Below are 25,151 nucleotides of genomic sequence, written 5' to 3'. Positions count from 1 at the left end.
GCCTCGCCGGCTCTTCCGCTTCCGGGTCGAGCCAGTGGCCCCGCCCAGCGCCGGCCGGGTCAGGGGCGGCTCCGGAAGAGCGGCGCGGGGATGGCGGCTCGGGGCGCTGCGGGGGAGGGGCGGCTGCGGCTCCCGGTGCTGCTGTTGCTGCTGCTGCTGCTGGCGGGAGGTGAGGCGATGCGCGTGTCCCCCCCGAGACCCCCGCCCGTCTCTCTGGCTGCCCGTCTCCCTCCCTCCCTCTCTCGCCCCGCAGGACTGGCGGCTGCCGGGAAGATGAAGGTGGTGGAGGAGCCCAACAGCTTCGGGTGAGGCGGGGGGGCAGAGCCGCTCTCGGCCGGGCGGGCTCGGGCGGGGCTGGGCGCTGGCTCTGAAGGCCTGCCGTCTTCCTGTCTCCCCCTCCCTCCGAGCAGGCTGAACAACCCCTTCCTGCCCGCGTCCGGCCGGCTGCAGCCCAAGGCGGCCCCCTCGGCCGTCTCAGGTGAGCCGCGCGGGGCGAGGCGGGCGTGGCGCCGGAGGAAGAGCCCGGCCGCCTGCCGAGTCCCTGACCGCTTCTGCCACGCTTCCTTTTCCAGGGCCTGAGCATCTTGTCAAGCTGGCGGGCAAGTGCTTCGATTACGTGGAGTCTACGTAAGCCGGTGGATTAAAGGTGCGCTTTAAAAACCGCTGCCTTCTAAAAACCGGAGATCAATCTCTGACTTGTTTTGAAATTTTAGGTATAAATACGAGTTCTGTCCGTTTCATAACGTCACCCAACACGAGCAGACTTTCCGGTGGAACGCCTACAGCGGAATTCTCGGGTAAGAGGGTCGCCTTTCTCCTTGCTGTTGTCCGTAGCTCCAAGGTTAAAAATTCCCACTTTCGTGATGATGCGCTAAATGACGAGATAGAGGTACGTATGGAAATGATGCTGAATAACACCTTAATTTCTAGGTTTCCCGAGCGTGTTCTACAGTTTCGTGTTATAATCAGGCTGAGAGGTGGTGATATGTAGGAGATTGGTCAATAGCTAACAGTTATCTCTTTTTTGCTTAAGAATTAATATAGGTACAGGTACCTAAAGAGGAGAAATTGAAGCTACCGGTGGATGTGTTATCTTGTAAATTACCAAATATGTACTCACTGCTCATTTAGGCATCCAGAGCCCATTTGACATAATTAAAGCATATCTGAGTTAAGTTGTATCACTTCAGAGTAAAGGTCTGTCATTTTTGGAAGTGGGGGGATGGGTTCAGCCTATTCTCCAAAGCACCTGAAGGCGGGACAAGGAGCAATGGATGGAAACTAATCAAGGAGTCCACAGTTTGGACAGAGAGGACTGCTGGTTCGAAAGGAGTCAAAGAGGCTATCTGTGTCAAAATTGAACGGACCTCTCTCAACAGAGGAGATCCGGAAGAATAAACAAGGGCTTAATCCTGATTCATCCCCTGGTATCAGGGTGACCTAAGCAGACTGTTCCTTAATCGGGCTTGAAATCAAACTGCAACTGCCAGTGGCCGCCTTTGAAATGTCTGAAGTATATTATTTTTATTTCCTAGAATTTGGCATGAATGGGAAATTGAAAACAACACTTTTGTTGGTATGTGGATGAGAGAAGGAGATTCTTGTGAAACAAAAAATAGAGAAACGAAGGTAAAGAATTTGACAAAGAAGCTAACGTATATTCTTCCATTCTAGATTATTTATATGATTTGTATCCTGCCTTTTATAAGGAGTTTAAGCAACATATTAGTGTCACCACCTGCTGTTTTTTCCTGCAGTAATACTGTGAGGTAGGCTGAGCTGAAAATGGAGGACTGGCCCAGAGTTTCCCAATGAGCTTCTGCAGCTGAGAGTGGCCTAGATTCTGAGTCTGCTTGCTCTTAATTCAACACTTCACTTCCTCTTTCAATAATTCTTATTTTTGATAATTTATTTAAATATACTTTATGTCAAGTATTGAATGTTATTGCTTGACACTTTATTTATGTAAGATGTAAATATATTATTCATCGCTCAATAGTTTGCAACAGCTTAGATGTAATACATATAATGCTTCTCTTTATCTGTCAGATATTGTAAGTTCATTGAGCAGATTGTATTAATTGGGTTTCTTTTTACTGGTCTGTGATTTAGGGAAATTAGTTAACTTTATGAATTCTGTTTATAAGTTCTCAAATCTCTACTTTATAGGTACTTCTTGTATGTGGAAAAAACAATAGATTGGCTCAAGTATCTGAACCAAGCACTTGCGTTTATTCTCTTACATTTGAAACTCCACTTGTCTGTCACCCACATTCTCTTTTAGGTAAGAAAATAATTCCTTCTTTGGATTAAAAGCAGAAAATTGAAATGATGCAATTTATATTCCAATTTTGACATTGTATGTGTTCAATAAGTCCATTATAGCAAACTATTTTTTGTTCCCAAATGTTTCTTACAATGTCATCATCCCAAGAACTAAGGGTTTATGTAAATTAGCCTTGCTTTTTGATACACAGTTTTCTAACAAGCCCTGCTAAACTGATGGCAACTAACCCAGTAACACTTGCAAATCTATAGACTTCGTTGGCACCCAGAGTTGCCCCTGTTCACCAGGAAGGGATTGTTGTAAGATGCTCGCTGTTTTATCTTGATCAAAGCCCATTTCAAGGGTCTGAAAAACAGGCATTGTGAGGAACTCTTTTGTCTGGGTTTCCTAAATAAAAGACAATTTCTAAGCTCATGCTTAGAAAAATAAAAATGAAACAAAAATGCCCCCAGACTGATTATAGTCTGCTTTAATGTGGCCTCTAAAGAATCTGGCGACGGCAGCAGCCCCTTGACCTGATTAGCCAGGGTTTGGTGCACAGGCCCCTTTAGGTCGACGTTCCCCTGACCGGCTGCTGCCCTGCATTGCTGGGCTGAAAGCACAGGGAGTTTGGATGGCCACAGGACAGTTCTCTTCCTCTGGGTCTCTCCTGGAGCTTCTAGAGGGAGGCTTTTGTCCACTAAAATGAGTTGCTCTTACTTGGTTTTTTTTGTCTTTCTGCAGAATTAAATTGAGTCAAATCAATTTTGCTGTTTATTGGTGAGAATTTCTTCCAGAATCTACACTAGTTCAGCATTAATGATTCTTCTGAGTGCTCATAATAAAGATGCCTGGACAGTGAAGTGCTAATAACCGTGATGGTGATGGTGACCAATAGATACTTTAATGCATAATTTACTGCTTACTAATAAAGGTAGTAGTGGCAGTAATGATTATCGGTGCCAAACAATAAAGAAGTTTTTAGTGACAGTAATGAAAACAATTTTAATTATATAATAGCAAGCTCAGAATTTATTCCAATAAAGGAGAATATTTATAGTTCAGTGTTTAATGAGGGGTCCTTGGTTTTTAGCTTTTCTATTCAATTTTTGTAATTTTAATTATTTTTAGTACTTTTTTACTTTTTATTACATTGTAAGCTGTTCAGAGTCACCGTATCAGCAATATGAGCAGCACAGAAATGTAATAAATAAAATTCCGTTTACAGTGGTACCTCATCATTAATTGATTCTAGGAGGCATGATGAGTACCAAACAATTCTTTCCCATAAGGAATAAGGTCAGTCACAAGGCAGCCAGCACTGAAAGGTACTATCCTGTGCATTGAGTACCAAACAAATGAGTATCGGGACAAAATGTTCACGTCAAAATGTGTTGAGTACCAAATTTGATGAGTTTCAGAGCAGTTGAGTACCAAGGTATCACTATAATTTTCTTAAGGGGGAATCAATTCTAGAATCATTGACACACGTCTAGACTGACTGTTTCTTAAGCGAAATAAAAAAACCTGACAGTCTTATCCTATAGCTTTGCTTAATCAAGATTTGAAATTTTTTATAGCTTGTTTGGCAAGTCTAAATACTTTCATAGTTTGACCAGGAGGATTTATTAAAGGTATATTACTGATCCCAATTTGCTGCATTGTGAATTGTCTGCATTATAGTGGATCCACTAAAATTCCCTTCAGAATTCTTATCTTAGATATTTTGAAGATCTGAACAAATATATGGTAGCAATAGAAGAGAATATTGGAGTAGGATTGAACTGTGCGGTCTTTGGTTCTCTCTGAGCTTGGTTGTTTGCATTGATTGCACTGAAGGTGTTACCTAATTTAGTAATGAAATGTCTCCAAAAAAACAACAACCAAGCTCAGAGAGCGCTAAGGACCCCACAAATATATGGTAAAACCTTTGCGCAATCCAAATCTCTGAAATTCTGAATCAGTTCCTGTCACTTGAGATATAATGCAGGAGTGCCCACTTCCTCCCTTGTTATTTGTACTCACCACTGAAACTGTGTGTGTGTGTGTGCGTGTGCGCACACGCACACACACTTTCAAGTCAATATGGGGAAGTCTGTAGTTTTCTTAGCAAAATTACAGAAGTACCTTGCCATTGCCTTCTTCCTAAGTCTGAGAATGAGTGACTGGCCCAAGGTTACCCAGTAATAAAATAAAATATATTAAAAGGAAAATTAGGAAATGAGACAATGTTCTATCAAAGTCTGGCTTGGAAGAATCACAGCCACTAATATTATATTATACTCCCAGTTTTTATTTGAAGTTTTGCTAATTCATTTCTCTTTGTTAGGTCTTAGACAATGGGAAAATTGCTAATATACTTTGTGTAAAAAAAAAAGTCAAGGCTTTGTAAAATTGTATTTAAAAACATCTCAGACTCAGTTTGAATTTTAAATTTATCTTTTTATTATAAGGCTTGCCACTTATGAAATATATCATTATTTAGCTCCTTCTTGTTCTACTCTTGTTTCTATTTTTAGCCATCCTAAATTCCATACATTGACTAATATATTTTATAAAGCAAAGACCAATCAGAAATTATACAGGATTTAGAGTTATTAATTTAAAGTTGGTAATTGATTAATTTCTTCAAAATATACTTGGCTACTTCATTTATAATTTAGATCTCTTCTTTTTAATTTAGAAATAAAAGCTCAAGCAAACATAATTTTTACAAACTTAGAAGCAATGTTATTAAGACTTTCAGAGAGATATACCTTCTATCGCGTGTATCTATGGGAGTGAGTTTGGATATGTTTTCCTATAAGGAATTACTTAGATTGGAAGGGAATGATTGGCAACTTAAATCATTAGAGGAGTTAAGACAAGGAAAAATAAGTTACTCTTGGTTTCAATATACTCAATTGAAAGCTAGGTGGAAGTTGGATCAGAAGGTTGGCATCATAATTACAGATGAAAATTTAGTAAAACAAATTAGAGATTTAAATCGTGCACATATAAAGAGGATATATAATGTTTTAATTGAATTGGACTCGGAAACGGATTTAGTGAAAGATTGTATGATAAAGTGGGCACAAAATATTCAGGAACCAATTCCGCTGGATACTTGGGAGGTAATTTGGGTTAGAAATGTTAAATTTACTCAGGCTCAAAATTTAAGAGAAAATTTTTATAAAATGTTTTATAGATGGCATCTGGATCCCAAAAAGTTGTCTAACATGTATCCTAACTTACAGTCTAAATGCTGGAGATGTGGTAGTTTAGAAGCCACCTATTTTCATATGTGGTGAACTTACAGAAATATAAAAGCTTTTTGGGTTAAAATTTGGTGGAACATTCAAAAGATTTTTAAGAGAAAGATAAAGTTCTCTCCACAATTGAAAAACAATTGTATTGTTGTAGATTGTGATGTTAAAGAAACCAATTTGATGTTGAATTTGATAACAGCAGCACGGTTACTGGTGGGACAATACTGGAAGAAGGATAGTTTGCCTACTATAGAAGAATGGGTGTTTAAAGTTTCAAATCTTGCAGAAATGTCTAAGATTTCTGCTTATTTGAAGGATCATTCACAAGAAAGATATATTTCAGTTTGGAGGAGATGGATGGATTATATTCAGAATAAATATGGGACTAAAAAGTTCCATTTAGCTTATGAGTAGATTTTAGAGGGATATTGTTATTAATTTTAGTGTTAGTACTTTGTATGTATCTATGTTAAAGGGGAGTTAAAGCACATTATGAATTTGGTTAATTTTATATTATGGATAATTAGTTAGAATATGATTATTATAACTATAACCCTGTATTTAGCTCTGGGAAGTGGGGGGGGGAAGGGTGGTGGTTTGGGGTGGGGGGGATTTGGGGATGTATTGTAAAATCTTGTTTTTGTAAAACTCTTTAATAACAAAAAACTTTCAGAGAGAAAGCCATTGGCTCACGGTCCTGCTGATTTTGTGCCCAAGCTAGGACTAGAACTCACAATTTTCCAGTTTTTAGCCTGACTCCACCCCTTTTATTTGTTTAAACCCACCTTTATTATTTTTTATAAATAAGGTGGTGAACTTGCCTACTAATCTTTCCTCCTCCTATTTTTCACCCAACAACAACCCTGTGAGGTTGGTTGGGCTGACAGAGTGTGACTGGCCCAAGGTCCCCAGCCAACTTTCATCCCTGAGGTCGGACTGCAGCTGACTGCCCCTGGCCTGGTGCCTTAGCCACTGGACAAGAACAAAAAGCCTCCTCTGATTGTTGGAATGTTTGTGAGGAAACATTCTACCCATGGTGGCCATATCCCCATGGTTTTTTGAGGTGGGGTCTGAAGTTTTGGGAGATGGGTAAAATTGTAAACCAAAGAATTAAGAGCGTTCGCTGCTGCTAAAATGTCCTGGAAAGATTAAACTATTAGATGTCTGCTACCAAAATGCCTGGCATATCACCATATCAGAGAAAGTGACCTACACTTTTCATTTCTGTACTGGTCATGCTAAACTCCGTTATTCTGTTAAAAGTAAAGCTTTCAGACGGTCTGTTTTGTTTTATACCTTATGTGACCAGGGATACTATAATTGTGTCATGCCAAATGAATATATTAACATGTGGGAAGAATTGTTATAACTACTGGTCTACATGAGTGAGCATAAGATTCCTCTTCTCCCGAAAGACATTTGTTTTCACTCATTCATGTTCCCTCTGCCAGCAAGGATGTGGTTGATAGCACCAGTTACTGGCAGCAAACTAATAGTAAAAGTGCTTGCGTTGTAATCTTCTGCCTGTCACAATCCATTTATATTTTGTTTCTAACTCCCTTCTGTGCAAACCCAAATCTCAACAAACCCCCCTCCATTCTGCCATTCCCAAGGAGGAAAAGGGAATAAACATGGGAGTTGATTGCTTCCACTTCCTTTCCTTAGATGTAACTTTTTGTTTATTTCGCCTGCCTGTTACCCATCACAATAAGATCGATGAGAGGCATTCTCCCTCTCATCTTGCAGGAAACTAAGAAAGCGGGTGGGGGGGAATCTGGTTTGTTTCTCCGGATGGAATGTGAAGGGGTGGGATTGATTCTGCTACGAATGGACTGATGTTTCTCCTTTTCCCACCTGGAACTTGGCTGATCCAGAAGTGACCGAATGAATTGAGGGGTGGGGTTGGCTGGGGGACACTTTAAAAATATCGATCTGTGAGGGGATTCTTCAGCTCCTGTCTATTACATCCTCTGTCGTCTAAGTAAAAGTTCCTGCTTGGATAATCTTGTCTCCAAGAGTCTTTCTTTCTTAAGATGTGGATTGAAGCGGGCTCTGACACTGCCTCTGTGAACTTAATCTTTGAGGAAATGTTGTCCAAAGAGAACTCTAAGTAAGATTATTTCTTCCCTACAGTGTACCCAACCTTGCCTGAAGCTCTTCAGAGAAAGTGGGATGAAGTTGAGCAGTTGCTTTATGATGAATTAATCACAAAACAGGTGTGTGTATTTTATGTTATAGTAGTAAAGAACAGCTTGTCCGTGTGGGGGACAAATAGTCTTATAAAAGGAGAGCTGTGATTTATGTATAAAATGAAATTTAGAACGAAGATGGGGAAGAGAGAGAGCTGTTCTCTCTCCTAGTCCATACAAGAAAACAGGAAGAAAAAGATGAGTCCAGATGAAGGACTAAATACAGAAAAGGTGTTAGGTGGGATCGCAGTGGCAGGAATCAGAACAATGGAGTCCTGGCGTAGGATGGGCTGAACTGTGAAAGCTTGGCTGAGACGCACGACATGCCGAGGGTGCAGGGGTTGGAGAGAAAAACCAGAAGTAAGAGCTTCAAACAAAGGACTTGTGCAGCGTAGGAGAATCAAGATAAATAACTAAAAAAGGACTTTCTGCTCACTGAATGGACAGCTGGAATTTCCTTGATAATAATGTGGGTATGATCTTCTACCGACTGCCATCTACTCTTATCTATCTACTCTAGATAATTTCTGGCAGAGTGTGGCTGTGGGTTTGTGAGCTATTGCTATTCCTAGGGGTTGGGGAATTCTGGCTGTCATTCCTGACACCCCTTTTGTGTGTGGTGGGGTTTGTTTCTGCCTGGTGGTCGGGTGTGTGGTGGTTTGGTTGCTATGTGTCGGAATATGGCATTTTGGGGATAGCCATTACGGAGAAAGACGTCAAGCAGCCGTCTTTTTTCTGCTTTTCTTGGTGCTGCCGTGTGTCCTGGCCCTTCTGAAGAGGGTCTGGACGCAGCTTCTTTAGTCTGCGATGGGGTGGTTGCTTGCAAAGCTGAGGATCTGGTCTCTGTGTGTGAGTTTGCGGTAGACGCAGGTTTCCAGTTCTCCATTGTCCAGTCTCCTTAAGTTGATGTCAAGGAATGGGAGTCTGTTGTTTCCTCTTCACGTGTGAATTTCATCCCAGGGAAGATGTGGTTAAGCCGGTATTAGCAGATGGGGCAAAGAGACGCTGCCAGGGAGTGGCCAGATAAGAGGCAGGGTAGCCACAGCCGGACAGTAGCCAGGGCGAGAGGCCTAGAAGAGAGCCTCGTTTTGTGCTGGAGCCGAGCTAGAAGGCGCGCTTGCACTGCTTGCACAGGACGGTGCTGACGCCGAGGGGCAGGGAATGAGAGGGTCCCGATTGTGCAGCTGAAGGCATTCTGTTCCCAAGATGATGGACGCTTGCAAGGAGGTGGTTACACAGAGTGTTACGAACTCGGTGTGGTCTTTGATTGTCACCTGCATAGGAGCCACGTGCTGCAAGGTCAGGCCGCTCTTAGTGGCTGCCTGTCAATTGTCTCAACTATCGTTGGGCTTTCTAGAGTGGGTAACTTTAGTTTCTGTACTGTTCCTATACTTGTGAAATTAGTGGTTGCCCCCGAGTATACAAGAGCTGAAAGTTTTATCTTCTGCCTGGACTCGAAAGTAACAATAACAGGAGTAATTAAGTATGCTTGTTTGCTGTCAGCTGTTTGAGCTCTTCTTAAATGGCGGAGGGTCCCCCTTCGGAGCTCCTGGGGGACGCGCTAGCCAGCTTTCCCTGCTGTGCTGCTTTGAAGTGAGCTGCCTCTGTGCTTCCTTGATTTGCAAGTTCTTCCTCTCACTGGCACCTGCTGGGACCAAGGAAGCCGCCTCCTCTGTCGCTGTGGTGGGCGTGGCCTTGGCAGGTGGGGAATGGCCACAGCCGTTGGGAGCGCTTGGATAAGAGGCAGCTTAGCCCACGGTGGGCATGACAAGTGTTTCAGGACCCTCCCTAGTTTCTTGGGCTGTAAAGGCAACGGGGGAGAAATGTTCTTTCTGACTTGCAAGATTCTGTTAAATGTAACTGTACAATATAGTGGAATTAGTTCATCTGGATTCTCGTTCTCCCGGAGATATACGTGGCGCCCGCTCTCTTAGGGTTGCAGAAGTCTCTCTAAGATCTGGCTGTGCCCCCAGTCCTGAGATTAGTGGAGCCCCTGCTGTGTTTTTCATTGCTGTGGTTATTTTTCTCCTCTACTACTGTAGAGTCTGTTATGTTTTTAATATTTTAAAAATGTGTCTGGATATTGTAAGCCACTGAGAGTCCTCTGGAGTGAGACAGCTTTAGCTAATGTTGCTGTTAGGGGGGAAAAAAGGTACTCTCTACTCCCAGCTAACCAGATAAGATAAAGATGTGGATGATGCTCTTCTAAAGCAAATTGTGGATCTTTAAGATAGCCTAAAATAATAATAATGGTGGATTTTAATCACCCTGTCATCTGCTGTTGGAAGACATACTTTGCAAAGCACAATACTTTAAGGAAATTCCTGCCCTGCTGACCTCCTTGTTCTTTAGGTGCAGGGGGCTTGAGAACACAAAAACGGGGGCATGAAAGGTGCCCCCAGCTGGGGGTTCCCTGGGCAACGGTGATGTCACCAGCTAGTGATCCTTTCAAACCAGAGGCGCCTCGGTGCATCCATCGTGAGAGCAAGCCAGGCGCTCAAACTGCCCTTGACTTGATGCAAACTTATAGGGAAGACACTTTTAAAAACAGAATAGAGGAAACTTTGAAGAGAGAGACTCTTCCATGCTGGGCTTTAAAGTTTTAGGGAATTTTAAAGGCAGGTCTAATCAAATTTATACATGATGTTCAAGATACCAAGTTGGAATAAACTCATAAGGTATAAACAAGGTTCCATGTCAAAAGAAACAAACTATGGAAAAGACTTCACGATCTGTTGGACATCTTAAACAAAAATATATTGATGAGGACTTGAAAGTATACACATTTTGCTTTACAGATAGTATCCATTTTCCACCTTAGTACCCAATTATTTGCAACAAATGTTAGACTTTATGAGGTAAGGAAGAGCATTGATCTGAAAATTAATGTTTTCAAAGATCAAGGTAATTTTTGTGTTTGACGGGAAATAGAATAAACAAATGCATAACAACATAAATTGCAAACGAAAAAAACATCCCAATTGAATGCTTCAACCCATGGCTGATTTTTGAATCTAAGCCATTGCCTTCTTCCAGAATGTTCTTTTCTTTTTTTTTCTTTTCTTTTTTTTTTAAAAAAAAGCCATAACAATCTAGCGTATAAACCTGGGCTTTTTAGATAGTCCCCATCTGACCAGCTCTGCTTAGTTTCTGAGATCAGCCAAGAAGATCTACCGTGTCGTTTTTTATATATAAATGCTTTATTAATTTTCTATTTTCACAAACAAGTGTTCAATAGACAACGCGATGACTGAGTCCATTAGTGATTCTGTGGTACATATAAGCTTCTTCCAACTAAGTCCAATTTTACACTTGCCAATCTCTTTTTCTGGTAATAACCATTTTCCTGCACTAAGCAAATACAATTCTTATTTTTATTAGTAAACATACAATTGCATATCAACATTTGTTACATTTTTCTAATAATATCAGTAATATCAGTTTAAAATATCTCTTCTAACCAAAGCATATTGTCAATGCTGCAAACATGAACATGTTTTTGCACTGACAATATAAGAGGCAGCCTTTTGCTTTAACTGTTTGGTTTTGAATCACAAAAACTCGGTGGAATGCAACCGGATGTTTTGACAAGATAAGGGATAGCTGCTTCAGAAGGGAAGTGAAAATTCGTATGTTAAATTAATTGTTAAATGTGATTCATGATGTGTACATAAGGGAGGGAAATTCTGTATGATGTGGTGGGTGGGTCAAGGGGAGGAGAATTCAGATTCTGGCATCCATCCATGAGTGCCGATGCTCCGTTTCTGCTCATTATAGACTTTTTAGAATAAATAATCATGTAATACTGTTTGATGTGTCTTTTTAATCGGAACCATGACACATATCTTAATTACATTTGCACTCAATTTCCACTTATTTAATTCATATCCTATTTTTGCTTTTTTCGATTTTAATTTCCCATCCATGTTCAAAGTATCTCAATCATTTATAATTTCAAAATAAGTTATATTTGGGCAACCAAAAGCATCCCTTATTCAAAGTTCTTAGCATATTCTTATTTCCCTTTTCATACCAAGATATAATATTTTGATTACAAATCCTAACTATCTAGTTATAATAATACTTCTATTTCTAGCAATCTATTCTTAACCATATTCAAACCTCTAATTAGTAATATAGCATCCCCTCTAATAGGTCAAAGCTTCTGTTTCCTTCAGTCGTACTCTAGCTTTCTTTGCCAACTAACTTTCCAAGTCAGCACATTTGGATCATCAAATAATTCTTCCTCTATTTTTGTAGATATTTGAAATAAGAGAAACAATTTGGTTAAAGTGTTTTTGAAAGAGCTAGCCTGTTGATATTCATTAAACCGCATCCAGTTCCCCACAGTTCAGTTAATGACTTTATCTTCCATTCCATCAGTTCTCCTTGTCATCCAGTATGTTCTGAAACCTTGGTTTGTAAGATGTCTTTTCCGTTTCCAATATTATCATTGTGTCCTCTGAGTTTTCATTTATCTGAGTTTGGTCATTAGTTTCTTTAGATTGTCAACGTTTGTGTCAGCATTCTCTAGTTTTCCTTCTATTTTCTGGGTTGCTGGTTCCTTCCCTGTAGTTTTCTGCGTTTGTAGATTTAAATTAGAAAATTGTTCTTTTATCTCCTTTGTGTTATTTTTAACCTGATCACAAGCTAAAGCATTTTTTTGTATTAATTTCAACATGGAGAGAATTTCTTTCTGTGATTCATCAGTATTTTCTTGGTGATACGGCAAGTTAAGGCTACTGGGAACAGATGTTAAAGATGGTGTTTTACTATTTAAAGCTGAATATGAAACATCCATTTTTTGTAAGTAGCATTTATAAATTTGTCCAATCAACTGTCTGTTCCTGAATCTCCCATAAGCAAATATAAGTAAAATTCAAATTTTTCTGTTCAGTAAGAAATATATCCTTTCTGTTGAGAAAAAAGAACCATTGGAGGTAACGATCAAGATTTATAATCCAAAGTGTTCCATATGTTTCTTCTACAAGAAAATAAATCCACAAAACAGTTCTGAAAGTCAGTATTTATGTTCAAAATTCAGACTGGCCAAATTTAGAATATTGTTACCATCTCTGCCACACAGATAAGCAGCCCCCAAGCCTTTTTTTTCTCAGCTGCAATACTCAATAGTAAAAGCTTCAAAGGCCAGCCAAAGTCTTATCTAGTTCTGGGCTTCGAGCCAGGTTTCTTTTAGACATAAATAAGTTGTAGTGCTGTAATTCATCAATGCCATTTTCCAGTTTTTAGATCCAAAACTTATATTGTAAACTTTTCAAGTCTTTTTTTTTAAAAAAAGGTTTAAAAACACTTTTAGTTCCCAAATTAATTATATTAATTCCAAATAAATCTTAAAGGTTTCGCCACTTTCCCTAAGTAATTAATTCGCCGCTTTTCTTTTCTGAGGGAATGAGGCAGAAATTCCCTTTACCTCTTTCATTGGGGGGAGTGCTTTGGGCAGACTTTCAGGAAGAGGTCTTAAAATCATAAAGAAAGGATCAGGTCTCACCCAGTTTCATCTACGTTGCTGTAAAGTTGCTTGGTAGTGCTTGTTGTCTTCCATTGTCAGCAGCTTCGGACTGGCTACACCAGACATGTCAAACACAAGGCCCCGGGGCCAGATCCGGCCCGCGAAGTGGTTTCATGTGGCCTGCGAAGCCATCCTGGAAACAGTGAGGGAACGGCCCCCACTGCCTTGGCCCTGGCCCAGAGAGCCTCCTTTTGCCAGAGACCCTCAGATCTGTCCCACTCCTGCCCAGGCCCCCATAGGCACCCTTGATGCGAACGATATAGAGCTGGCCATGCTCACCCAGTAGGCCATAGGCACTCTAGCCACGCCCACCCAGTAGGCCACGCCCACCCTGGCCATACCCACCCGGCCCCCTGAGGGCAACCGCAATGCTTATGCGGCCCTCAATAAAATTGAGTTTGACATCCCTGGGCTACACGAATGCAGCCAGTCTTTCCCTGCTGGTTTGGATGGCTTCCTCAGATCAAATGGGAGGGCTGCCACCTCCCCCCCCACGCAATGAACGAGAGTCTCCTCCTTGCTTGCTGCCTCTACGGGGTGACTTTCGACCCTTTCCAGGGTCCCTCAGCAGGGCGAAACCAAACACAAAAGACGGAGCTCCATCTTCCTGCGTCTCCATCATCGCAACGTCAAAACCGGAAGTCAAGATCTACTGTGTCTTAATCCGAGCCTTTGAAAAGGAAAAATGAAAATAACTATTACTTTTGTTTTCAGGGATACAAGAAAAGGTTGAGAGTGCTGTTTGAAGAAGGCTGTCTTTTAAAATCGACAAGAGACAAAAAGGAGAAGGACGCTCAACTTCGACATATGGAATTTGATTCTGTAGAAAAGTGCAACAAGGTACAGGATCTCTTCAGACTGCCCTTTGTGGCTGATTGTGTCCTGTCCCCTCGCTGCTTCGGAGGAGGTTATGTTAGGCTGTCCCGTTAATTAACCTGGGACCTTGATGAAAGTGATGGACTTGACAGTCGTCTGGCTAAGGCTCAGAACTGCCTTGCTGATGACAGCTGAATTATGATTGTCTTTGAAAAAATGGCAGATGATTTCTTTGATTCCACAGCTTCTTTACTTTGCTATTTTGTATCTCTTGGACTTTGTATAAATCTATTCTGTTTTTTGTGGTAAAATAAGTGTGAAGTTACTCTCCTTTTCTTTCTAGGAATATAAGCGACTTTCTAATGATCTGCAGAAATTGACAGATTTACTAACCCAGCATGGAATTGCTTATGAAACCGTCCTATGTAAGTTTGAAAAACATTTTTCCTTCTGAAGAAACGCCTTGCTTAATGACTGCCATGTTTAGCAGCTGCCCAAAGTTACAACAGCACTGAAAAAGTGACCTTATGAATGGTCCTGGCCTCCGCACTGTCATGTGATTGAGATCCAGGTGTTTCGACTATGACCCTCGCAGGGTCCCGCAGTCACACATAGCTGGTTCCCAATGAACAAAGTTAATGGAGAAGCCAGGAACAAAATAGCAAGTCACGGTCATGTGCTGTCTCGCTTAACAAGCCACAGTGACTCTCTTAATGGCTGTAGGCTGAGTGAGGTCGTAAGTCCATCCGAAGCATATGATAACTTACTAACCGCATCACTTAGTGACAGTTGCCAATCCCAGTCATGCCATTAAGTGACGATTACCTGTACTAATACAGCAGTGATAAGTTTCATTTTCCAAAATCAGTGGAACAAAATATCTGCCAGAATTTTTGAAGTCTTAAATTAAAATTATTTCATATTGGTTCAAGCACCAAAATCTGAGATATCAATTTGATACCGTAATTGAGGTGAGTTGTAGAGTTGGAAGGGACCACGAGGATCCGTTAGTTCCGCCTTCTGCAATGTGCAGGAAAAACCAATTAATGTATCCATGAATGGGACTCTTCTGCCTCTTAAAACTTTCTAGAGGTGGAAAACTCGCAAACTGTAAGTGGACTCTTCCATTATTGTACAGGAGATTTTTCCTTATACTTAAATGAAATCCAGGTAACTGGAATTTATATCCATAGTTTCTTTTTTTTTTATTAAAAAGTTTTAACATACAATTTTTCCTTTAAAAATCCCCCCTCCCTTCTCCCTCCCCCCCTACCTCTCCCCCCTCCCCCCCTCCCCCCCCCGACTTCCCAGAGCTAAATACAAGGTATATAAAAAAAACAATCATAAACAACCATATACTAACAACCATAAACTCTAAAATCCATCACTCTCTGGCTTATATAGGATAAATATATATATATATTAAATATATATAGAAAAACAAAAATAGAAAAAGAAGAAAAGAAAGAAGACTTATTCAAATGCTACATGAAACTTCTTAACCCTATACTTGTTCTGGATAAACTCAATCCATTTTCTCCATTCCATAATATAGCGTTCTTGCGAGTGATCTTTCAAATAGGCCGAAATCTTCGCCATCTCAGCCAGGTCGGAAACCTTTAAAGTCCACTCTTCTATGGTCGGCAGTTCCTCTTTCTTCCAATACTGGCCTATCAAAAGTCTCGCTGCCGTAATTAAATTCAACATCAACTTAGTGTCCACAACTGTAGCATCTGTAATTATTCCCAACAAAAAAAATTGCGAACAAAACTTTATCCTCTGTTTAAAAATCTTCTGCATATTCCACCAGACTTTTATCCAAAAAGCCTTAACCTTTTTACAAGTCCACCATATGTGAAAATATGTTGCGTCTTCATCACCGCACCTCCAACATTTAGGCTGATAATTCGGATACATACTTGCAAGCTTTTTAGGATCTAAATGCCATCTATAAAACATTTTGTAAAAATTCTCTCTTAAATTTTGAGCTTGTGTAAATTTTACATTCCTCACCCAAATCTTTTCCCACGTGTCCATTGTAATAACTTCCTGGATGTTTTGGGCCCATTTTATCATACAATCCTTAACAAGTTCTGTTTCTGAGTCAATCTCTATCAACGCAAGATATATCCGTTTAATATGTGCTGGTCCCTGATTTCTGATTTGCTTTATCAAATTTTCATCAGTAATTGTAAATCCATTTTTCTGGTCTTCTTTCCACCTGGCCCGTAACTGAGTATATTGAAACCAATTTTGAACAACCTTCTCTTCTCGCAAGAGGCTATATGATTTCAAACACCAAACATTTCTTTCCAAACTTAGGATCTCCTTGTACGTAGTCACATCATGTTTGAAGCCAGCATGTATATTTTCTATTGCGTGTTTTGGAATTGCCCACAATGGTATCTTACAGTCTAACTCCCCTCGACTCCCCTCCGCCCTGTGCGCGCCCACAGAGAGGGCCTCCTCAGGGTGCCTCCTGTCAAGGAATGTCGACTGGTGGCCCCCAGGGGGAGGGCCTTCTCTGTGGGTGCTCCGGCATTATGGAACCAACTGCCGGTTGAGCTCCGGACGGCATCAGACCTCCGATCCTTCCGTCGTGGGTTGAAGACCCATTTATTTGAACTAGCGGGTCTGGCCTGATGGGGGTACATGGGTTTTTATAGGCTTGTTTTATTATTCTTGTTTTAACTTGGGCATTATTTAATTGTCTTTTAATTTTTGTATTGTCATTTATATTTATGCCCTGTGAACCGCCCTGAGTCCCTTTGGGAGAAGGGCGGTATAGAAATCTCAATAAATTAAATTAAATTAAATTAACTTATGTCTATACGTCTTCCAAACTCTCAACAGTGCCTGTCTTAAAATATGCACTCTAAACACATTGTCTACCTTCTTGTCATACAACAAATATGCATGCCAGCCAAACAACAAATCGTGGCCCTCAAGATTTAATAATCTCTCTTGTGACAAATTAATCCAATCACTTATTCCTACTAATGCAGCAGCTTCGTAATATAGTTTAAAATTAGGCATTTTGAGACCACCTCTCTCACGAGTATCCTGCATAATCTTAAGTTTAACTCGTGGCCTTTTCCCTGCCCAAACAAATTTATTGATACCTCGCTGCCATTCCTCCAGATTAGAATCTTTCTTAAGAATCGGTATCATTTGAAATAAAAATAAAAATTTAGGCAGGACATTCATTTTCACTGCTGCAATCCGTCCCAACAAAGACAATTGCAATTTTCCCCAACTCTCCAATTCTTTTTGAATTTTCCCCCATAATTTTTCATAATTATTTTTATATAACTTTGTATTAGAGGGCGACAAAAGCACCCCCAAATATTTAACCCTTTTAACAATCTCGAATCCAGTTAATCCTTCTAAGAGAGCCTTTTGCGAAACTGTCATATTTTTGGCCAAAATTTTAGTTTTCTGTATATTAACTTTAAATCCAGAAACCTTCCCATATTGTGTTATTATCTCCATCAGGTCCACAACAGAGTTCTCTGGCTGGGTCACTGTAACAACCAGATCATCTGCAAATGCTCTCAATCTATAATCCTGATCTCTAATTTGTATCCCCTTAATTTTTTCCGAATTCCGTATTTTAACCAATAATATCTCTAATGTTAACACAAATAACAAGGGCGATAACGGACACCCTTGCCTTGTGCCCTTCTCAATATTACATACTTCTGTCAGACTATTATTAACTATAATTCGGGCAGTTTGTTTTTGATATAATGCCCTAATCGGTTGTAGAAAATTTTCCCCAAAATCCATTTTATCTAAAACTTTCATCAAAAATTGCCAATTCAATTGATCAAAAGCTTTTTCAGCATCTAGAAAAATTAGCGCCGCAGGGATCTGGTTGTTCCTTTCCAAAAACTCTAACACATCAACTATATGCCTCACATTATTTTTCATTTGCCTACCACTAATAAACCCCGTTTGGTCCCCATGAATCACCTGTTGCAGAACCCTCATCAATCTATTAGCCAAAACCTTAGCAAATATCTTGTAATCTGTATTTAAAAGCGATATTGGTCTATAATTTTTAACTTGAGTAGCATCTTGGTCTTCCTTCGGAATCAAAGAAATAAAAGCTGTTCTCCAAGACGGTGGCACCTTTCCCCCCCCTCTGGATTGTCTGGAACAGTTCCTTTAACGGTTTCATCATCTCTAATTGTAAATTTTTGTAGTAAGCCGCAGGCAAACCATCCGTACCTGGTGCTTTATCCACCTTCAATTCCTTAATTGCTGTAAACATTTCTTCTTCTGTAATTAATTGATTAATCTCCTCTTTTTGTACTTGCGTAAGAACCGGGATGCTAGCATTCTCCAAATATATATCAATGTCTTTTTCATTAATCTTCTCCTTAGCATATAATTTAGAATAAAAATCCACAAAAGCACCCTTGATAAGGTCCTGTTGAAACACAACCCTTCCTTTATACTCAATTTTGTCTATATTAGAAGCCCTTTGTTTTTTCCTCAATCTATAAGCTAACCATCTACCTGGTTTGTTAGCGTTGCAAAAAGTATTATGCCTGGCAAACCGCAAATTGGTTGCCACTTGGTCAGCCATTAATTTATCAAATTGTCCTCTTAACAGTTTAATAGCCTCCTTAGTCTTCACATCCTCTGAATTCAAAATCAAAACCTTTTCTTTTTCCTTTATTTCATTCTCCAGTTCTTTCCTCCTAGCTTCCACAGCACGTCTATGTTTATTGTTCATATATATCAACACCCCTCTCATATAGGCCTTGCTAGCATCCCAAACCATGTCCATAGAAGTGCCCTTATTCATATTAATTTCAAAAAAATCCTTCATCCGCTGTTTGCATTCTTCCACATTTCTCTGATTTCTAAACAAATTCTCATTTACGCGCCATGAGCGCCTGTCTCTATTCTCCTTATCAATCTCTAGCCAAACTGGACTATGATCAGAAATAGCTCTTGCACAAATCTTCACCTTTTTAGTCCTCAAAAAAAATCATTAGCCAACAAAATAAAATCAATCCTAGAAAAAGATTGATGTCTGTCAGAATAAAAAGTATAATCCTTTTCCTGCAAATGTCTCTCGCGCCAAATATCTCGCAGTTCCAAGTCATCCTTCATTTCAAAAAAGGATTTAGGCAGTCTAGCATGACTTGGGACGCGCTTAAAAGCTCCAGCCTTGTCCATCTGTACATCCAAAACACCATTCCAGTCCCCCATAAAAATAAAAGATTTATAATCCAACTGGGTAAGCTTTGTATGAAGTAAACTAAAAAAGTCAGCTTGTTGTTGATTAGGAGCATATAATCCAACTAAAAGCGTCTTTTTACCTTCTAGCAGCAGCTCTATCATAACGTATCTTCCATGCTTATCTGCTTCAATCAAGTCTGCTGTTAAGGCGCTTTTAACATAAACAACCACTCCATTTTTCTTATTCATTGCAGAAGCAACAAATTGCGTACCCAACCTTGAGTTCGATAAATACTTTTGATCCACAACCCTAATATGCGTTTCTTGCAAACATATAACATCTATCTTGAATTGTTTTAAATATTGAAAAACTTTCTTCCTCTTCTGTGGTGAATTTAGTCCATTAACGTTCCAGGTTAAAAATTTAGTTGCCATGCATATCCTCCCAAAGCTCTTGGAGCACTGCTTTGATAGGACTATCTTCTTTAGGCCGTGCTCCTCCCACTGCTTGGCTGTAAGTACGTTGTGGAAGTTCCAAAGACTTTTGCTGGTCTTGTTCTTTTATTTTTTTTTTATCGTTTTAAAGCAGCACGCGTTACCCTTTGCTCTCTAGGATCATCCAAAGAAGTTATAGCTTGATCTCCTCCAGCACCGTTTTCCTCTGCTTCAGCATCTTGATGTTCTCCTTCTCCAGATCCCTTTGCAGCTTCCAGAAGTGTTAATGGGGTTGCTTTTAAAACGTTATTGTAAAAATCACGCGCTTGCTTCACAGTAACCAGCCGGTACCTTTTACCTTCATGCATCACCATCAACCCAACTGGAATCTCCCATCTGAACCTTATATCTCGTTGCTTGAGCTCTTGCACAAGAAATGTAAAATCCTTCCTTCTCCTTAAAATCTTTGGAGGAATTTCTTTTAGAACCAAGACTTCTTGATCAGCAATCACAACTTTAGCATCATAGGCAGCTTGTATAACTTCATCTCTAATTTCCCTTTTTGCAAAGTAAACCACCACATCTCTAGGCAACTTTCTCTGTCTAGCAATCCATGAATTCACATGAAACACTTTATCCATACCTCTTCTTATTTCAGATGCTGGCTGATTCAATACCACTTCGAGAGCCTCAGAAACCAGCTGCTTTAAATCTTCCTTAATATTCTCTTTTAAGCCTCTGATTCTAACAGCAAACTGCATCTGGTAATATTGAGCAAGACTCAATTCTCTTTCCATTTTGTCTCTTAAATCTTCATTCTCCAGTACTTTTGCTTCTAATATGGCATTCTTTTGAGTCAAATCTTCCACTTAGAGTTGGAAGGGACAACGAGGATCCGTTAGTTCCGCCTTCTGCAATGTGCAGGAAAAACCAATTAATGTATCCATGAATGGGACTCTTCTGCCTCTTAAAACTTTCTAGAGGTGGAAAACTCGCAAACTGTAAGTGGACTCTTCCATTATTGTACAGGAGATTTTTCCTTATACTTAAATGAAATCCAGGTAACTGGAATTTATATCCATAGTTTCTGGTTTCAGTTTTTATGGTGGTGGGAAATAATTCTTTGTTAAAATAATAATTTTAGTAATGGTTATAACAAGTACAGTAAAAATAAAGAATTGAAAAACGTAGAAAGGGCAGAACTTTATCTATTATCTACAAGCCCTGATGGCACAGTGATTAGAATGCAGCATTGCAGGCTGACTGCCGACTGCCGGGAGTTTGATCCTGACGGGCTCAAGGTTGACTCAGCCTTCTGTCCTTCCGAAGTTGGTACAATGAGGACCCTGATTGTTGGGGGCCATATGTTAATATTTGTCAACTGCTCAGAGATGTAGTCTTCATGCATAAATTAAGCAAGTCCTATGTCCATTCCATTAGTAAACCACATTCATATTTCAACCACCTGCAGTCTTATAATTTCTGAACATTACTACATCATGGCTTCCTTTCATTTTCTTTCATAAGTTTAAAACGTTCATTTGTTTCACTCCAATATATTATTATCACCCTTATACAAATCCCTAAAATATTTTTACAGTATTTCTTTACCTCACCTTCATCTCAAATTACTTTTAATTCCATTCACCCTGCAGGACGTTCTTCATTTTTTCACTCACTTCAAAGACATTTTTTAAAATGTCTATCAAAATAGTTCTGCATCTTCTCTATATAAAGTTGTTTACAAGTTTCCCTGTACCCATTTCTTTGGATTTCAGGTTCAAATCCTAAGGTAGATGATCGAATGCTTGCAACTGCTTCTCATACTGAGTTATAGCACTAAACCACCATTGCCTATGGGGGATGTTATTAGCTTTGGTTTCCTGCCATTGCAGGACTTTAACCAATATACAGGTAATCCCTGAGTTACGAGAGTTCACTTTACGCTCATTCAAAGTTACATGATGAGTGCCCCCTAGTGCTTATGAGCAACTCCCGAAATTATGAGTATTGCAGCACCACAGCAGTCGTTCGTCCTTACGAGCAACCGCAGTGGCTCTGCAACATTCACCCAGGTTATACCCTCCCTCCCTGCCCCCGCTGCAGGTCTCCCTAGGCACCAGGTCTGCCTCCTGGATCTATGGCCACAGAGTGATTTTTGTAAACCCCCCCCCCCCACTTGGGGCTGATCCGGGCTCCAGAGGCCTGGAAAAGAGCTCTGCCACCCAGATCTATGGCCGCGGAGCGATTTTGCGCCCCCCCCCACGGCCTGATCCGGGCTCTGGAGGTCTTTTCCAAGCTTCCAGAGACCAGATCCAAGGCTGCGGAGCGATTTTGCAGCCCCTCTGTGGCCTGATCCTGGCTCCAGAGGCTTGGAAAATACATCTGGAGCCTGGATTGGGCTGTTGGGGGACTGCAAAATCGCCCTGTGGCTGTGGGCCCGGGTTCCAGAGGCATGGAAAAGGCCTCTGGAGCCCAGATTTGGCCGTGGGGGGCTGGGCGAAAATCACTTTACGGCCATAGATCTGAGCTCCAGAGGTCTTTTCCAGGCCTCCGGAGCTCAGATAGGGCCACGGGGGGCTGTGGATGCATCTCCTGGCCTCAGATTGGAGCGGCAGCAGGAATCATGGCAGAGGAGACAGACCTTTTCCAGGTGAGTCCCATGCAGCAGGAAGGGAGGGGGAAGCATGAGGTATCTGAGTATCTGGATCCGTACCAATCGGGTTTCAGGCCCGGGTATAGCACGGAGATGGCATTGGTCGCGCTGATGAATGATCTCTGGCGGGCCCGAGATAGGGGTTATTCCTCTGTCCTGGTCCTATTAGATCTCTCAGCAGCTTTTGATACCATCAACCACGGTATCTTGCTGCGTCGTCTTGAGGTGTTAGGAGTGGGAGGCAACATTTTGCGGTGGTTCTCCTCCTACCTCTCGGGCCGTTCGCAGACGGTGTTGGCAGGGGGCAGAGGTCAACCCGTAGGCCCCTTAGCTGTGGGGTGCCTCAGGGGTCGGTACTCTCGCCTCTCCTGTTCAACATCTATATGAAGCCGCTGGGTAAGATCATCTGTGGCTTCGGGGTGAGGTATCATCAATATGCTGATGATACCCAGCTTTTCATCTCCACCCCGAACCAACCCAGTGATGCCCTCGATGTGATGTCCCGTTGCCTGGAAGCGGTACAGATTTGGATGGGAAAGAACAGGCTCCGGCTCAACCCGGCCAAGACTGAGTGGCTTTACGTACCGGCATCTCGTTTAGTCCAAGAGGTTCCATCTTTGACTATAGGAGGAGAGATGTTACCTCCCATTGATAGAGCACGCAATCTAGGCGTCCTCCTGGATTCACGACTTAGTTTGAAGATCATATTGGAGTCGTGGCTAGGGGGGCATTTGCCCAGGTTCGCCTGGTGCGCCAGTTGCACCCCTTTCTGGACCAAGATGCCCTACGTACAGTCACCCACGCACTCATTACCTCCCGTATAGATTACTGCAATGCTCTCTACATGGGGCTGCCCTTGAAGACCACCCGGAGGCTTCAGCTGGTGCAGAATGCGGCCGCGTGGGTAGTGATGGGAGCACCCCGATACTCCCATATTACACTCCTCCTACGTGAGCTGCATTGGTTACCAGTTGCCCTCCGGGTGAGATTTAAGGTGCTGGTACTTACCTTTAAAGCCCTACATGGCTTAGGCCCAGGATACTTGCAGGACCATCTGCTGCCGGGAACGACTTCCCATCGCCCAGTACGCTCACACAGAGAGGGCCTCCTCAGGGTACCGTCGGCTAGACAATGTTGGCTGGCGACCCCCAGGGGGAGGGCCTTCTCTGTGGGAGCGCCAGCCCTGTGGAACCAACTCCCCCCTGAGCTTCGGATGGCCCAAGATCTCCAGTCCTTTCGCCGCGGCCTCAAAACACTCCTGTTCCACCTGGCTGACCTGGACTGACAGTGATTTTAATTATGTTTTTAATTTTTAACTCTAATTTTTAATTTAATTTTAATTTATTCTACAGGGGCCATTAATTTAATTTTCATTTTAACTTCTGTATTATTGTATGTTATTGTTGTTAGCCGCCCTGAGTCCTTCGGGAGATAGGGCAGCATATAAATCCCAATAATAAATAAATAAATAAATAAATCTTAGTGGGTCAGGGAGGCCTTTGGGGCCTGTTCCATCCCTAGCGCCCCCCCCCAGTCTTCCCCACCCTGAGATACCTCATGTTTACTTAACGAACCGCATGCATTTTAACAAGCAAGAGAGTGATCTCGCTAAAGGAACATGATTCACTACGAGTTTTTGAGTTATGAACTCGAGGACTACCTGTACCCACTTACAAGTTTTGGGCAAATGAGTGTTCATTGAATGAGAATTCAAGTATAGGCAGTGGAAACCTCAAATGTAGCTGTGGTATTTTCTCTAAAATTCTGAAGAGCTACTGCTAATCAGAATTGATAAAAATGAACGGCGATGGAACTAAGTATTGCTAATCTAGCCAAGAGGAGGACTGGGGTGACATGATAGCAGTCTTCCAATATTTGAGGGGCTGTCACAGAGCAGAGGGGGTTGACCTATTCTCCAAAGCACCTGAGGGCAGGCAGAAGCAATGGGTAGAAGATCATTAAAGAGAGATCCAAGCTAGAAGTAAGGAGAAATTTCCTAACCAGTGGAACACCTTTGCCTTCAGAAGTTGTGCGTACACCATCGTTGGAGGTTTTTAAAAAGAAACTGGACAGCCATTTGTCTGAAATGGTGTAAGGTCTCCTATTTGAGCAGGGGGTTGGACTAGAAGACCTCCAAGGTCCCTTCCAACTGAATATTCTATGACAGCTAAGATAGATTGACATTGTAGTTTTTTTCCCCCTGTCTTCTAGTTGGAAACAAAGATGCTAATCGCATTACGCAAGCACTCGGGATACAAAAGTCAGATCTTAGTACTATTTCAAACGCTAACAAGCACTTGAATGGAGATGCTGAAACTCGGTACGATGCCTTGTGAGAAAATTAAATTGTCCACCTTTCCCAGCTTCGGTAAAGTATTTCCATCCACATGCGATTTTTAATCATTTGATAGAAGACTATTAAATCCCAAACAATATTGTTTTCTTCAAATCAACATTTGTTCAGAAGTTCTGTCCGTTTGGAATTCTTCTCATCATTGTGCTGGAGTGAAAGTGGGGAGACCAGTCCTTGCCTTTTTATGTGGGCAGCTTCCTTACACAGTTTCCTGCCTAACTCTCTGTTAGCCTTACAGCAAAAGATGTTCTGGGATGACCTTAGCTGCCAGACTCCGTTCCGTTGTGGATAATTGCAACTGGAGCCCCATTTAGGCATCACAAACATGGAACAACCAGCACAGCACTGACAATCTCACGTGTTCGACACTCACGCTGGTGCTGCAGTGGCACTTTTCTCAGTGGGAGTCGGGAGAATATCTTTTCTTGGATCTTTGAATAAAGATGCAGTGTTATAACCATA

General features: G+C 41.3%; 1 protein-coding gene and 1 long non-coding RNA gene across 4 annotated transcripts; one reads left to right on the top strand and one right to left on the bottom strand.

Moving 5' to 3' along the window:
* The first annotated feature begins 67 nt into the window (after window positions 1-67).
* On the top strand, window positions 68-25,151 carry GNPTG (N-acetylglucosamine-1-phosphate transferase subunit gamma). 3 transcript variants are annotated; one of them, XM_083373135.1, is made up of 11 exons: window positions 68-169; window positions 254-305; window positions 411-478; window positions 573-627; window positions 714-797; window positions 1,536-1,629; window positions 2,170-2,284; window positions 7,648-7,730; window positions 13,948-14,073; window positions 14,393-14,474; window positions 24,548-25,151. In XM_083373135.1, exons 1-11 carry the CDS (start codon window positions 91-93, stop codon window positions 24,670-24,672), a joined length of 963 nt encoding a protein of 320 aa, XP_083229261.1. In that variant the 5' UTR covers window positions 68-90; the 3' UTR covers window positions 24,673-25,151. The 3 variants fall into 3 exon arrangements, 2 of the variants coding, with proteins under 2 accessions (XP_083229261.1, XP_083229260.1); XR_014493719.1 differs by adding an exon at window positions 21,459-21,594 and having other exon boundaries at window positions 76-305; window positions 24,548-24,680; XM_083373134.1 differs by having other exon boundaries at window positions 76-305.
* Window positions 10,779-13,375, bottom strand: LOC310646549. The gene is made up of 2 exons (XR_014493716.1): window positions 13,213-13,375; window positions 10,779-12,687 (listed from the first exon to the last, which is right to left on the bottom strand). It is a non-coding gene; the product is annotated as an uncharacterized lncRNA (long non-coding RNA).

The sequence above is a fragment of the Vipera ursinii genome (assembly GCF_947247035.1).
Source record: "Vipera ursinii genome assembly, chromosome: 13".
NCBI lineage: Eukaryota > Metazoa > Chordata > Lepidosauria > Squamata > Viperidae > Vipera > Vipera ursinii.
This window is presented reverse-complemented; position numbering and strand designations above follow the sequence as displayed.

Excerpts from the sequence above, each read along its gene's own strand:
- GNPTG (XM_083373134.1), top strand. The coding sequence starts at position 91 with ATGGCGGCTCGGGGCGCTGCGGGGGAGGGGCGGCTGCGGCTCCCGGTG. Across the intron at positions 306-410 it reads GAGGAGCCCAACAGCTTCGG|GCTGAACAACCCCTTCCTGC; the intron begins GTGAGGCGGGGG and ends CCCTCCGAGCAG. Across the intron at positions 7,731-13,947 it reads ATGAATTAATCACAAAACAG|GGATACAAGAAAAGGTTGAG; the intron begins GTGTGTGTATTT and ends TTTTGTTTTCAG.